We start from the raw sequence: 17354 nt of genomic DNA on the forward strand, positions 1-17354 counted from the left end.
GAGGGCTCTAATAATGTGGGAGAGTTTATAAGGGCTTAAAATATATAAAAATAACCATACAAACATATGGTTTCTACTTCGCGGATTTTCACCTATCGCGGTGGGGTCTGGAAAGCAACCCCCGCGATCGAGGAGGGATTACTGTACACAGGAGCATGTGCACTCACTGACATGCATGAAAGCATCTGATATGAATCATTTGTTAAACCAAAAGGAAAAAAGGCGAGCAAAGTTACACAAGGGTAAAGAGATAAACTTGCTCACAGTAACGTGAATGCACTATATTAATGCGACACTGAACTCTGCAGTACGATATATTCATTTAGCTTTGTCTTCTTATATTTGGTTCTGCATGCTAAAAAGCAATTTTTGAGAAGAGGCGGTGTTTTTGTGTGTCATTTTTAAGCAACTGTTCACAAGTCATAAGCACTTTATTCTTTGCAGAACTGCAAAGTATGAAAAGGTGAACAATTTTAATTAATTAATAATGCCATGAAAGGTTTATCAATCAATAGATTTCCCAGAAAGTTCACTACAAAAGAAAAAAAATAAATCAATATTTAGTTCACCTACCCTTCTCCTTAAAGCAGCAATTCTTTTAGCTACATTTGTATGCAGTTTCTGAAGTTTTTCCCATGGTACATTGTTTCAGGTTTCTTGGCGAATTTCCCACAGTTCCAATGCAGACTGTGGAAGTCTTACTGGCTTCTGTCATTGCCAGTAATCCCAGACTGGCTCAGTGATATTAAGATCAGGGTTTCATGGGGTTATAACATCTGCTGTAGCACTCCCTGATCTTGTTTTTGTTGCACAAAGGTTTTTATATACATCCCTGATAGTACCGGACAATGGGTAAGAACAGACAAGAATCTGTCCACACATCTAAGCAGTGATGGGTCCAGCAATTTTGATCAACTTTTGATCAAATTGGTTTGCAGATATGCAGCCCTAAACCTGCAAGAAACATCCACCAGCTTTCATCATTGCCTTCAGACATTCATCCATGAACCATTCTCCAGCTCTTCAGTGGACAAATTTATCTTTTAGAGACAGTATTTCAAAATTTGACTCATTCATCCACAGTACCAAATGCCATTTTTCTGCCCTTCCTGTCCTTGTGTGTTTGTACAGAAGCTAGTTGTTTGGCTTCATTTCTATCTTTGACGAATGGTTTTTTGGTTGCAACTCTTTCATGAAAATCACTTCTGCATGCCAAAGATATGTTTAAAATAAGATTGATGTATTTCTCATTTGCTAGTTTCTGCAGCCAAGCAATGTTTCCATTCCTCAAATTTGGCCATTCATTTGTGCTTTTACGGAAGAGATAGAACAGCACTAACATCTGAAAACACTAATCTACACTAATAAAAGGCAAAGCCCTCACTCACTCACTCACTCACTGACTCATCACTAATTCTCCAACTTCCCGTGTAGGTAGAAGGCTGAAATTTGGCAGGCTTATTCCTTACAGCTTACTTACAAACGTTGGGCAGGTTTCATTTCGAAATTCTACGCATAAGGGTCATAACTGGAAGCTATTTTTCCCCATATAATGTAATGGAGTCTTGAGTTGGAGATGGCCGTGGGGGGCGGAGTTTCGTGTGACATCATCACGCCTCCTACGTAAGTACGTAGAGAACAAGGAAGAACTCCAAACAGCGATGAGCACAAAACGCCATTTCACAATTGAGAAGGCAGAAAAACATTATGAAGCAAATGATGCATACAAGCATATTCATAAGTACAGCTACTGCGGAAACAAAGCACGGCGTGAACCGTAAGTTTATATTAAATTAAGTTCATAGACAGGCTGCCACTAGCGTTTGTAATTTAGTGCCTGCCCATATAAGGCCGTCCATCAGCGCAATCCAATACAAACACTGCCGGTAAATGTTCACGGGTGAAGGACTGTGCTTATGCAGAGGAAGATGAGATGGTCAGGGTGGTGTTTGGCACAAACTCATTGAAACTGCGAGAGAAACTTTTAAGTGCCGGGTCTTAGCTGACATTACACGAGATGGCACCAGTACAGCTGGGAACCTTCGATGCAAGAACACCAAGCGGCTCACGTGAACTGACGCAATGCGCAGACAAAAGCAACAGTTCCAAAGAGTGCTGAACAAAACCGAATTACACAATTGAGAAGGCAGCAAAAAATATGAAGCGCCTTATACATACAATCATATTCATAAGTGCAGCTACTGCGGAAACAAAGCACACGGTGGAAAAAGTGAATGTCCTGCTAAAGGAAGACAGTGTAAAAAAACGTGCATGCAGTTTGTCACGTCTCAGATAAAGAGGAAGACGAGCTGTTTATTGATGCAGTAAGGAACTAATCGATGAATGAAACCTCTTATCTTTACAACGATTGACAAACACGGAATGTAACTTGAACACATCCTACAAATACGAGCCTGATTGAAAGAAATAATGATAATCAAATCCTTGATGACAGCAACATTCAATAACACTCACAAAACAATTACTGTATATTGACAATCATGTTACGTTATTTTTAAAATGTTCCCTTTTCTTTTCATAACTTCTACTTCTCCACTGCGTACGGGTATATATATATAAATGTATATATATACCCGATCTACAATACATACTTTAGCATAGACAAGCCACACGTTGTGGCTCAATTGTAGAGTCTTCGCCTCTAACGCCGACATTCGAGGTTCGATTCCCGAGAGGGGGTGTACTGACTATGTACGGCGCTACCTGATTCATTTTACCTTCGCATCTCCTTGGTTTGGGACGTATAAAAAAATATTAGGTTAAAGCAGAATCATGTTACGTTATTTTTAAAATTTTCCCTTTCTTAGCACAAGCACAGCTGAGAAGCTTGATGCATGTACTCCATAACGCTTAAAAATAACGCATTTAATCACACTTTCAATTCCAAGCAAACGGAACTTTTGTCAATGCATGATTTCCTGGTACATCCATTACACTGATGCACACATCACAGCTACAAAAATGTTAGAGTCGGAATAAAGCGCTTCCTACGACTGATCATTTCGACTACCCGAAATGAAGCCTTGATAAAAGCATGGTTTTGTGCACACTGAAAAGCAAGCAAAATTAGATGCATTACAGAAAGCGGACTTTGTGGCTCTTACTGGGGATCATTGGACTTCCGTGACCGTTAGTAATTCTAAATACATCTAATTACAAAATGTTCAATGATCACACTGTTTTAGCCTAATGTACAAAATAATTTTGGCTAATGTTACTCAGAGTTTAAAGAGTAAGCTGGTCAAATTACCTTTTATGTTTCTGACTTATTTTTTTAAGAAGAAAACTGCACTTTATGTTGAAATTTTGGTTATTATTATTTAAAGACAATACTATTCTGAAAATGTATTAAAGTACTTAAACTACCACTTTATTTTTAAGTCTGCCCAATTTTAACCAGGGATGATATTTTTGTTTCTGTTTTGAATTCAAATGCAGTTTAAAAGCTTTTTTCAGAAATTAAAACAGCTTCAGTTTACAATATTCATGTCCATGTCTATTATTTGATTCTGTAAGCCCACTAAAACCGTTTTAAATTAAAAAAAAAACATTTGCGATTTGGGGCAAATTTACGTGTCGATTACATACGATTAATCAAGATTAATTCTTACACAGCCTCTAATTAATTGGATTAATTTTTTAATCGAGTCCCACCCTATATGTATATATATATATATATATATGTATATATGTGTATAGATGTATATATATGTTTATATATATATATATATATATATATATATATATATATACTCGTATATATATATATATATATATATGCCAGCAACACTCATGACAATGACAAAACAATTACATTGTCAATCATGTTACATTATTATTAAAATGTTTCCTTTTCTTTTTACTTCTCCGCTGCCAATCGCAGGTATTTTGCTATATATATATATATATATATATATATATATATATATATATATATATATATATATATATATAAATAGATATGACAACAACACTCATATCAATGACAAAACAATTACATTAACAATCATCTTACGTTATTTTTAAAATGTTTGCTTTTCTTTTTCATAACTTCTTTAACACACTACTTCTCCGCTGCGAAGTGCGGGTATTCTGCTAGTTTGCCATAAAATTCCTGATTAAGAGAGACCTTTATGATTTAGGATGACCCCTTTATATCTCCAGTTGCTATGATCACTTTATCCAGGGTATAAGATTTGAGCGTTAAATTGCCACATCTACCACATCCTCATTTTTCTAGTATGGTTTTACTCCCTCTATATAACAGTTAATCACAGTTCAACCTACACATGTGATTGATCATTACAAACCTCTTTGTCATACTTTGTTAATCAGGTGACGGAGCTGTCTGCAAATAACAATTTTTTTTTTTTTTTTAAACTAGAAAGTTGCCTATTACTATGTTATCCTCTTTTTTAAGGACATTCAATACCTTACTGTTTCAAAATTTGAAAAAGGAAGGTTTGGAGTTTCAAAACTCACTCCCTTAAATTGACACAAAATCTGGAAGACATAAAACAACCATCTCTACCAAATATTTCTGTGAACTTCCTGAAGCACCCAGACTTATTAAGCACAGTATTTTAATTATTATCAATTGCAAAAGGGCATTCTCTCTCTGTTTCCAAATATTACAATACTACAAGTAAACAAAGTTTCTGTTATACCATTATTTTTAAACAATCATTTATCTTTTAAGTGCTCTCACGTGAAAAAAATGATAGGATAGCTTTAAAAAGATCATATCATCTTACATGAATGAGCTTGTGAATTTACCTAACGTTGATGTGCATTTTTTACATAATGAAAAGATTACAAAAAAAGCAGGAGTTAACATACTGATGAATTTCCTTACAAATGCATCCGGTAATGCTTATTTTACACTCCATTTTCCAATCAACATGTCTTCCCTTATACATAATTAGTAATTGACAATTGCTTTTTCTTATGACCAAGTAGCAGTTGTGCATTTCATTAATCAAATATGATTCTCAATATTAAAACACTAACACTAACAAGACTCTAATTAAATAATCAGCACATACAAATTGCTGGGGAGACCAAATGTCACTAATGCTGAAAGATTAAAAGAAAAAGCATTAAACAAAAATAAACTTACCTTAACAAAGTTGTCTGGAAACATGCCCCTTTTGCCATTTAAATCACCTTCCATCCACCCTTCTTCCTCCAAGCGTTTAACATTTTTTATTATATCTCCCACATGGATTGTCAGTTCATCTTCATGGTGGGCCTTGTATTCAAATTCCACTACAACTTCAACTACAAAATAGAAATATTTTATTTTATATATACAGCTACAGTGATCCATAATTTTCCTCCCTAACAAAAATCCAGGATAAGAAGTTGGCTCTTATGATCTTTAATGAAAAGGCAAGTACAGAAGACTATTCTTAAGCCACTGTAGTTGAGGGTCTAGCAAACAGGCAGGATATATCTTAATCCACCTTACTTGCTTTATAATAGTAACTTGCAAACTGATCATTCATTTCACTAGACATCCACTAAGGTCCATAATCTAATCTTTTCCTAATGGTACACTTCAAAATTGAGCGCACATGAATAAGAAACCCTACCACTAATTTCCATGTGCACTAAGAAGAAGGGACTTTTAGTGAACTGATTATGACTTTAAGTGTGATTATTTAAAAATTTCTCTTTTTATGTCCTTTGTTTTAAAGATGGGCTTGGGTGTCTTTCAGTGTGTGGTTTTATGTAGCTTTAATGACAGGAGCACAAGTGCCATGCAACTGACCATGGGCACCAGTTTGCATATGTTGGTCTGGCTGTGTATCCCTCCCATGCAACTGTCAGCTCTGAGGGGATGTGGTAAAGCGTGTTAGAGAGTCAATTGCGGTGTAAGAGTTTTTACATAAAAACAGTGCAGCTTAGGTAAGATGGGAGTAAGTAAGTGCATGCATGCAGTTAGTGTAGTTGTCCTCAGTTGAAGCTCTGCATCCCCATTGAGTACATGTGTGCCAAACAAACAGTTCTTGACCAGGATAGATAAGAATGCATTGGAAAATTAAAGAAAAGTGAGAAGAAATCAATGCAGAGAGTTGGTTAAAAGGAGTTAGATTGGGAAGTTGACAGGAGACATGGCGGTTGGGAGATGGCCCTGCAAGGAGTGAGAGGAATGACATTCCAGGTCAGGTCACCTTCTGCTGAGCATACAGAGACAAGGGGTACCAAATGGCTTCGAAGAATCGTCCTACTGACACCAGTGAGATGATAGTGGGATGTTGGAGCTGGACCAAAATGTTAACTGCCTTAAAATTTTTATTAAGAAGAAAATTAAACCTTTTTAAACTGAGGGAAAACATACCAATAATTATCTGTTAAGGATCTCTTTGAATACCACATTGTGAGTTCGGCCCTCTGGTTGTAATATGACCAAGCTGTACGCTGAGCTTACTCTTGAGCATGCAACATACAGTTGGCCAAGTGAACAGTAATCTTGTTTCAAATCTCACAGCTTGGATTGCTGCTGTCATAATCGGTTTGAGTTTCATGGTTTGTTTCAATTACAACAGTATTTGTAGGACTTGTGTTGAAGAGACATTCAGCATCTGTCAAGCATTTTAAGTATACAACCAGTTTCATCGATAACTTAACATCCAGCTCTTGAGAGTTTAAACATTCATAAACATCAAAGTGTCCACTACTCAAATCGTCACCTGTCAATCTAAGATGTTTAAGAGGCATTGGCGGTTGTCGAAATGTGTAAAATATTTGGCCACTTTGGTACACTTGAAAGGGACAACCGAACAATTCAACGGCAGCCATCAACTCACATGCAGATGCATAGATGAAGTGCTTAAGCATTTCACTCTTATAGTGCTCCTGTGTAGTATAATTATCTTCTGTATCGTCATCAGTCCACACCTTGAACCTGTCACAGTCATCCATCCATCCATCCATTTTCTAACTCGCTGAATCCGAACACAGGGTCACGGGGGTCCGCTGGAGCCAATCCCAGCCAACACAGGGCACAAGGCAGGAACCAATCCTGGGCAGGGTGCCAACCCACCGCAGCTGTCACAGTCATTCAATACATAAAACACAATGTTCCTCCGGATATCAAGAGTGAGCCTGATATGGCCGTGCAATATGTAACAAAGAGAATGGAAAAGGTAGGTGCCATCTCCGGACATGGAAACCACTCGGTAAGTGACAGTTCTTTGATCGATGGTGATCACCTCAATAGACATGTTAATGGGGGTACGGTTGTAATGATAAAGGAAATAGGTACCTGAACAATGTAAAGTAAGTCTAAAATACCCACACAATAACTATAATCGTAATAAATGAACAATAAAACACTGGAGAAGCCATGGATTAAATAAAAAGGCTGTAGTTATCAGCAGGGAGACGTGAATCCCGTGGTGAAGCAAGGAAGAGACTGTAGAGACTGGAGCGACGGACGGCCTTATATAGGCAGGTAGCCAATAACGTGGGAGGCATTGGGATGGGGGACCCAACGCCGCCTCACACGGGGACCGAGCTGGTTATGGACGTATATACACTGCTCACAAAAATTAAAGGAAAACTTTAAAGAAACACATTAGATACATCAGATCTCAATATGAAGTTGGATATCTATACAAATAACGACAGGGCAATGTCTTAGGAACAAAAGGATGCCAAGTCTTTTAATGGAAATAAAAGTTTTCTGCCTACAGAGGGCTCAATTGTGTAGACACCCTAAAATCAGAGTGAAATGAAGATGTGGCAGGTTAGTCCATTTTTTCAAAAACTTAATTTCTGCTACTCAAAATGCTTTTCAGTATCTTGTGTGGCCCCCACGAGCTTGTATGCATGCTTGACAACGTCGGAGCATGCTCCTAATGAGACGACGGATGGTGTCTTGTGGCATTTCCTCCCAGATCTGTATGAGGGCATCCCTGAGCTGTTGTACAGTCTGAGGAGCAACCTGGCGGCGCCTAATGGACGAAACATAATGTCCCACAGATGTTCTATTGGGTTTAAGTCAGGGGATCGTGAAGGCCATTCAATTGTTTCAATTCCTTCATCCTCCAGGTACTACCTGCATACTCTTGCCACATGAGGCCGAGCATTGTCGTGCATTAGGAGGAAACCAGGACCTACTGCACCAGCGTAGGGTCTGACAATGGGTTCAAGGATTTCATCTCAATACCTTATGGCAGTCAGAGCACCATTTCCTACGCAGTAGATGTCTGTGCGTCCCTCCATGGATATGCCTCCCCAGACCATCACTGACCCACCACCAATCCTGTCATGTTGAACGACGTTGCAGGCAGCATATCGTTCTCCTCGTCTTCTCCAGACTCTTTCACGTCTATCATAGCTGCTCAGGGTGAACCTGTTCTCGCCTGTAAAAAGTACAGGGCGCCAGTGGCGGACTTGCCAATTCTGGTGTTCTTGAGCAAATGCCAGTCGAGCTCCATGGTGCTGGGCAGTAAGCACAGGGCCCACTACAGGACGTCGGGCCCTCAGGCCATCTTCATGAAGTCTGTTCCTGATTGTTTGGGTAGAGACATTCACACCAGTGGCCCTCTGGAGGTCATTCTGTAGGGCACGAGCAGTGCTCAGCCTGTTCCACCTTGCACAAAGGAGCAGGTATCGGTCCTGCTGATGGGTTGAGGACCTTTTACGGCCCTGTCCAGCCCTCCGAGAATAACAGCCAGTCTCCTGAAATCTCCTCCATGTTCTGGAGATTGTGCTAGGAGACACATTAAACCTTCTTTCTGCAGCACGTGTGGATGTGCCATCCTGGAGAAGTTGGACAACCTGTGCAACTTCTGTAGGGTTAAGGAATCGCCTCATACTGCCAGTAGAGATGATTACTCAAGCCAAAACTAGCACGAGTGGAAAACCAGCCAAAAAAGATCAAGAGGGAGAAACTTGAAATGACCTCCACATGTAAAACCAGGGTTTTCTAATTGTTGCCACTTTAGTGCACCTGTCGTTAAGTCCATGAATACCAATACAGCTGAAAGTGATTAACAATGACCTCAGCTGCTTAACCAACCAGAAAATTATCAGACAGGTTTAATTGATTTCATGCCAGGCCCAATAAAAAAAGTGTTCCTTTAATTTTTGTGAGCAGTATATGTACGTAAGTAGGATTCAGTTAGCGTTGGGAACCCGCGTACCAAATTTCTTGAAGATGGGCCCATAAGTAACAAAGACTGTTGAAAAGTTCGATATGGCGGCCGACAGTGGCATCATACCACCGAAATAAGTATGCACATTGGTTTCGGTTAGTGCAGGGAAGCCGCCTACCAAATTTCGTGAAGATGGGGCCATGAATAAGAAAGTTCAATATGGCGGACGTTGTTGACCGCTATGATCGTTACGCGTAGAATTTTAAAATGAAACCTGCTTAACTTTTGTAAGTAAGCTGTAAGGAATGGGCCTGCCAAATTTCAGCTTTCTACCTACATGGAAAGTTGTAGAATTAGTGACGTTTGGAAAATTCAATATGGCGGCCGACAGTGGCGTTATACCATCGAAATAAGTAAGTACATCGGTTTCGGTTAGCGCAGGGAAGCCGCCTACCAAATTTCGTGAAGATGGGGCCATAAATAAGAAAGTTCAACATGGCGGACGTTGTCGACCATTATCGACTCTTATTACCGTTACGTGTAGAATTTCGAAATGAAACCTGCTTAACTTTTGTAAGTAAAATTAGTTTTGTGTCCTCTGCAGTGTTAAGAGAGAAAGGCTTTGGTTTGGGATAAAACACGCTTTCTTCAGACTCTTCCATTTTTGTAGCTCTGATGTGTGCATCAATGTAATCGATGGAAATCATGCATTGACAAAAGTTCCCCTTTGCTTGGAATGCAAAGTGTAATTAAATGCGTTATTTTTTAACGCGTTATGGAGCACATGCATCAAGCTTCTCAGCTGTGCTTGTGCTAAGAAAAGGAAACATTTTAAAAATAACGTAACATGATTGTCAATGTAACCTTTTGTATGGTCTGTCCCCGAGACTTATCAATTGTCATCGCGAAGCAGAGCCTTACTGGAAATTGGAGGCATTTGAATTGAAATGGGAGATCAGAGGGTGTAACGGGGATAAGAGGAATACAAACTCTCTCCCCTGAGCAACCGCCAGTAAAAATAGTTGCCTTAATTAGGTTCTTTTGCAGACACGTGACCTGAAGTCTAGTGCCATTACAAAGTTTCAGTGGCTGTAAGGTTTTCAGTAATATTATTGGTGTCCCAACCCTCAAAATTAGATTATGCTCAGTAGTGCCTGGACGATTCAGAGTGTGGAGAAGCCCTAGAGACAGCGTATTAACTTGTGGAATTTTCTGTGAGTATTTGGTGGCACTGTCACAAAGTTGGTTCCGCAAGACCGCGTTAGCTGCGGAGCTCAGCTCAGAGCGAAATGAAGTGAATAGGAGGGGAGATGCTAACGTAACTTCCCCCTGCCTTAACTGTCAATCCCCCCCACAAACACAGTGTCTCGAAATTTGCATAAGCACAGTCCTTCACCAGCAATTTTAACTTAGTTAGAAAGTGATCAAAACTCTTGTTTATACCCTGCGTCCTCTCCTTAAACTTGTATCCCAAGAATATCGTGCTAGTCGTGGCATGACAAATGCCAGCGGCAGCCTGTCTATGAACTTAATTTAAGGAGCGTGTCTACAAACTTAATTTAAACTTACGGTTTACACCGTGCTTTGTTTCCGCAGTAGCTGCACTTATGAATATGCTTGTATGCGTCACTTGTTTAGCATTCTTTTTCTGCCTTCTCAAATGTGTAAAGCATCTTTTCTTCAGCGCTCTTTGGAGCTCTGCCTTGTTCTCTACGTACTGCGGTCAGTTCACGTGATTACGTGGGAGGCGTGATGATGCGAGACACAACTCCGCCTCCCACGGCCATTGAGAAGCAGTCTATTACAGTATATGGGCGACAAAATAGGTTCCAGTTATGACCATTACACATAGAATTTCGAAATGAAACATGCCCAACTTTTGTAAGTAAGCTGAAAGGAATGAGCCTGCCAAATTTCAGCCTTCTACCTACACGGGAAGTTGGAGAATTAGTGATGAGTGAGTGAGTGAGTCAGTGAGGGCTTCGCCTTTTATTAATATCTAATTAGTATTAGTTTAAATTAAGATCATAGACAGGCTGCCGCTGGCGTTTGTCATGCCCACGCTAATGCGGGTACAAGTTTAATGAGAGGACGCAGGATATAAACGAGTTTTGATCACTTTGTAACTATGTTAACAATGATGGTGAGGGGCTGTGCTTATGCAAATTCCAAGAGACTGTCTTTGTGGTGGGGGACTGACAGTTAAGGCAGGTGGGGGAGTTATGTCATCATCTCCCCTCCTATTCACCTCATTTCGTGCTGAGCTGAGCTCCGCAGGAAACGCAGTCTTGCGGAACCAACTTTGTGACGCTGCCACCACATACTCACAGAAAAATCCACAAAATAATACACACACTGTCTCTAGAGTTTCTCCACACTCTGAATCCTCCAGGCACTACTTACGAAAGGCCACATTGACAATCGTGTTACGTTATTTTTAAAATGTTTCCTTTTCTTAGCACAAGCACAGCTGAGAAGCCTCGACGCATGTGCTCCATAACGCGTTAAAAATTAACACTTTGCATTCCAAGCAAAGGGGAACTTCTGTCAATGCATGATTTCCTTGTACACTGATTACATTGATCCACACATCAGAGCTACAAAAATATAAAAGAGTCGGAAGAAAGCGCGTTGCTACGACTGATTGGAGGAAAATTTCATTTCAAAAGACTACCCGACGGAAGCCTTGATAAAAGCCTGGTTTTATGCACATATATATGTGGATGTATATGTATATATATATACTGTATATATGTGTGTATATATATATATATATATATATATATATATATATATATATATATATATATATATATATATATATATATATATATATATATATATATATATATATATATATATATACTAGCAGAATACCAGCTTAGAGCTGAGAAGTAGTGTGTTAAAGAAGTTATGAAAAAGAAAAGTAAACATTTTAAATATAACGTAAGATGATTGTTAATGTAATTGTTTTGTCATTGATATGAGTGTTGTTGTCATATCTATCTATATATATCTATATCTATATCTATATCTATATATAGCAAAATACCTGCGATTGGCAGCGGAGAAGTAAAAAGAAAAGGAAACATTTTAATAATAGCGTAACATGATTGACAATGTAATTGTTTTGTAATTGTCATGAGTGTTGCTGGCATATATATATATATATATATATATATATATATATATATATATATACACACACACACATATATATACATACACATATATAAACATATATATACATATAAACATATATATATAATATATATATATATACATATCTATACACATATATATATATATATATATATATATACACACACACACATATACATACATACTGTATATACAACATATACATATCTACATATATACTGTATATACACATATATATACAAATCTACATATATATATATATATAGGTGGGACTCGATTAAAAAATTAATCCAATTAATTAGAGGCTGTGTAAGAATTAATCTTGATTAATCGTATGTAATCGACACGAAATTTGCCCCAAATCGCAAATGTTTTTTTTTATTTAAAACGGTTTTAGTGGGCTTACAGAATCAAATAATAGACATGGACATGAATATTGTAAACTGAAGCTGTTTTAATTTCTGAAAAAAAGCTTTAAACTGCATTTGAATTCAAAACAGAAACAAAAATATCATCCCTGGTTAAAATTGGGCAGACTTAAAAATAAAGTGGTAGTTTAAGTACTTTAAGTACATTTTCAGAATAGTATTGTCTTTAAATAATAATAACCAAAATTTCACCATAAAGTGCATTTTTCTTCTTAAAAAATAAGTCAGAAACATAAAAGGTAATTTGACCAGCTTACTCTTTAAACTCTGAGTAACATTAGCCAAAATTATTTTGTACATTAGGCTAAAACAGTGTGATCATTGAACATTTTGTAATTAGATGTATTTAGAATTACTAACGGTCACGGAAGTCCAATGATCCCCAGTAAGAGCCACAAAGTCCGCTTTCTGTAATGCATCTAATTTTGCTTGCTTTTCAGTGTGCACAAAACCATGCTTTTATCAAGGCTTCAGGAAGTCGAAATGATCAGTCGTAGGAACGCGCTTTATTCCGACTCTAACATTTTTGTAGCTGTGATGTGTGCATCAGTGTAATGGATGTACCAGGAAATCATGCATTGACAAAAGTTCCCGCTTGCTTGGAATTGAAAGTGTGATTAAATGCGTTATTTTTTAACGCGTTATGGAGTACATGCATCGAAGCTTCTCAGCTGTGCTTGTGCTAAGAAAGGGAAAATTTTAAAAATAACGTAACATGATTCTGCGTAACCTAATATTTTTCATACGCCCCAAACCAAGGAGATGCGAAGGTAAAATGAATCGGTAGCGTACATAGTCAGTACACCCTCTCGAATCGAACCTCGAATGTCGGCGTTAGAGGCTTAAGACTCTACAATTGCCACAGTGTGGCTTGTCTATGCTAAAGTATGTATTGTAGATCGGGTATATATATACATTTATATATATATACCCGTATCGCAGTGGAGAAGTAGAAGTTATGAAAAGAAAAGGGAACATTTTAAAAATAACGTAACATGATTGTCAATATACAGTAATTGTTTTGTGAGTGTTATTGAATGTTGCTGTCATCAAGGATTTGATTATCATTATTTCTTTCAATCAGGCTCGTATTTGTAGGATGTGTTCAAGTTACATTCCGTGTTTGTCAATCGCTGTAAAGATAAGAGGTTTCATTCATCGATTAGTTCCTTACTGCATCAATAAACAGCTCGCCTTCCTTTTTCTGTGATGTGACAAACTGCATGCACGGGTTTTTTTACACTGTCTTCCTTTAGCGGGACATTCACTTTTTCCACCGTGTGCTTTGTTTCCGCAGTAGCTGCACTTATGAATATGATTGTATGTATAAGACGCTTCATATTTTTTTGCTGCCTTCTCAATTGTGTAATTCGGTTTTTGTTCAGCACTCTTTGGAACTGTTGCTTTTGTCTGTGCACTGCGCCAGTTCACGGAGCCGCTTGGTGTTCTTGCATCGAAGGTTCCCAGCTGTACTGGTGCCATCTCGTGTAATGTCAGCTAAGACCCGCACTTAAAAGTTTCTCTCGCAGTTTCAATGAGTTTGTGCCAAACACCACCCTGACCATCTCATCTTCCTCTGCATAAGCACAGTCCTTCACACGTGAATATTTACCGGCAGTGTTTGTATTGGATTGCCGCTGATGGACGGCCTTATATGGGCAGGCACTAAATTACAAACGCTAGTGGCAGCCTGTCTATGAACTTAATTTAATATAAACTTACGGTTCACGCCGTGCTTTGTTTCCGTATATGCATCATTTGCTTCATAATGTTTTTCTGCCTTCTCAATTGTGAAATGGTGTTTTGTGCTCATCGCTGGAGTTCTTCCTTGTTCTCTACGTACTTACGTAGGAGGCGTGATGATGTCACACGAAACTCCGCCCCCCGCGGCCATCTCCAACTCAAGACTCCATTACATTATATGGGAAAAATAGCTTCCAGTTATGACCCTTATGCGTAGAATTTCGAAATGAAACCTGCCCAACTTTTGTAAGTAAGCTGTAAGGAATAAGCCTGCCAAATTTCAGCCTTCTACCTACACGGGAAGTTGGAGAATTAGTGATGAGTCAGTGAGTGAGTCAGTGAGTGAGTGAGTGAGGGCTTTGCCTTTTATTAGTATAGATATATGTTTTTGTGTGTATGTGTATATATATATATATATATATATATATATATATATATATATATATATACATATATATACACACAGACAAAATATATATATTTGTCTGTATATATATATATATATATATATATATATATATATATATATATATATATATATATATATATACACATACGTCAATCATGTTACGGTATTATTAAAATGTTTCCTTTTCTTTTTCATTACTTCTTTAACACACTAATTCTCCGCTGCGAAGCGTGGGTATTCTGATACTAGATTTTTTTTTTTTTGCAATCAGCAACTAGGATTCCATTCATATAATCATTAATTTCTGAACACACTTTCTTTCAGTACTAGAATATACATTTCCTTCTCCAAAACCATCAGAAAGGGGTTGAACACTTTTCTCTTTTTGAAAGCTCTAATAGGTCACAGCATATACCACTTTGCTTCTGCTTTGTACTGCTAATAATGAACAGGAATTTTTTTTTGTTTCTCCCCCTATGTTAATGCAAAAAAGGTACAGCATCAACCCTATCCAGGCCATGTACTAAATTCTTGGATGGCTTTTTCTCAGCAATTGTAGCTATTATGTGCTTCAAATGCTCTTCTTTTTTAGTAAATATACTTAAAGCCAATCAATCACCTGTCTTTTCATTTGAGATCACATTTTAGTAAAAAGAAAGTAAACAACTTCTTCCATTTACAGCAAAAGAAGACACCTGCTCAGGCAAAATGAGAAATTGAAACTAAAAACAGTATCTACAGTACTTTCTAAAATGGTCTCTTTAAAAAATGTACAACCTACCAAATCCTAACAACTGGTGCCAAAACCAAGCATCTGCACTCCTGATAGGTCTAGTGGTTTGCATAAAACATTATTTTCTAATTTTGTGTACAGAATATGCTGTAAAACTACACCCTATCATATTTCAGCTTTGCTGCATGTATGTACAGTAGGGGAAACAAGTATTTGATCCCTTGCTGAATTTGCTCACTTACAAAGAAATGAAAAGTCTCAAATTTTAATGGAGAGAGAAAGAATATCAGTAAAATCCAGAAAAAACACATAACATAAAATGATTTGCATGTCATTGAGTGAAATAAGTATTTGATCCCCTACAACCCAACCAGATTTCTGGCTCCTACAGATTGATTGATTGCGGCAAACAGCCAATCAATCAATCAATCAATTACAGATACTCCTTGTAATAACTTATGTGGATAAAGCATGCCTGTCCACAGAATCAATTTCATTCATTCCAACCTCTCCAATATCATGGCCAAGACCAAAGAGCTGTTAAAGGATGTCAGGAACAATACTGTAGATCTGCACAAAGCCGGAGTGGGCTACAAGACCATCAGCAAGAAGCTTGGTGAGAAGGTGACAACTGTTGGTGTGATTACTCAGAAATGGAAGAAATCTACCATATAAAAAAATCAATCACCTTCTGTCTGGACCTCCATGCAAGATCTTGCCTTATGGGGTGAGGATGATGATGAGAAAGGTGAGGGATCAGCCCAAAACTACACAGTAGTCACCAAGAACACCGTTGGTAACGCACTATGCCGTAATGTATTGAAATCTTGCAGGGCCCGCAACATCCCACTGCTCAAAAAGGCGCATGTACAGGCCCGGATGCTCACTGGGAAACTTAAGATGGGCCTGTATCATTCTTTTCATGACAGTACATTATTCTGCTACCATGTTTTCCGGAAAATAAGACCGGGTCTTATATTAATTTTTGCTCTACAACATGCACTAGGGCTTATTTTTAGGGGATATCTTATATTTATTCATGTACAACAATATACATTTATCTAAATACAGTCATGTCATCTTCTCCTGGAATATCGTCATAACACTCCACATTCAAACTCTGAATTTCTTGCTACTCCAGCCGCTTTGCAGATCGATGTGCCTGCTTCGATATTTGATGAATGGTTCAATGTGGTGAAGCAAAATGCCAATGTACATATGCATCCATGTTGCCTTTATATTCAAGCGTTGCATATTCCCCAAAGTAATGACACAATATATTTTAAGTCTCACATACCATCTTCTGTGCCATCGGCTTAAAACTCGAAATGTCCACCTTGTTGTTTACTTTGTTATTAAAGCAGACCATCATAAATGTCATCTTCAAACCGACCCTGTTATTAATCGCTATGTGCTTCTGGGGTTTCCTCCTGACCTGACAACAGCAGCAGCAACAAGCAGCAATAGATCGCCACAAAGAACACATTACATTTATGATATTTCAGCTCTCTGCATATTTAGAAGTCTTAGATTTATACTTGATATCACTTTCATGTTAAAATGCATTAAAGTATGTACTGTATGTCTGCTAAACCCAGGTAACACAAAGGAATGCCTCCAAAATACTTCCAGTAAAACCTGAGGGTACTGCTGTATTTTTCAATAAAAAAATTAATGATATTAGAAATAATATAGTATATCTCCCCACCACTGATCCTCCTAAGTCCCAGTACTCCGTTATAAACAAATTA

General features: G+C 37.9%; 1 protein-coding gene across 2 annotated transcripts in view; it reads right to left on the reverse strand.

The window, feature by feature from the left end:
- LOC120526086 (CD2-associated protein) overlaps window positions 1-17354 on the reverse strand; it is a 244183-nt gene that overhangs the window by 203797 nt on the left and 23032 nt on the right. For both annotated transcript variants that reach the window (XM_039748981.1, XM_039748979.1), the window contains exon 2: window positions 5141-5301. In XM_039748981.1, coding sequence (XP_039604915.1) covers window positions 5141-5301 — 161 coding nt within the window. The remainder of the gene's footprint in view (window positions 1-5140; window positions 5302-17354) is intronic.

Source organism: Polypterus senegalus, chromosome 3 (genome assembly GCF_016835505.1).
Source record: "Polypterus senegalus isolate Bchr_013 chromosome 3, ASM1683550v1, whole genome shotgun sequence".
NCBI lineage: Eukaryota > Metazoa > Chordata > Cladistia > Polypteriformes > Polypteridae > Polypterus > Polypterus senegalus.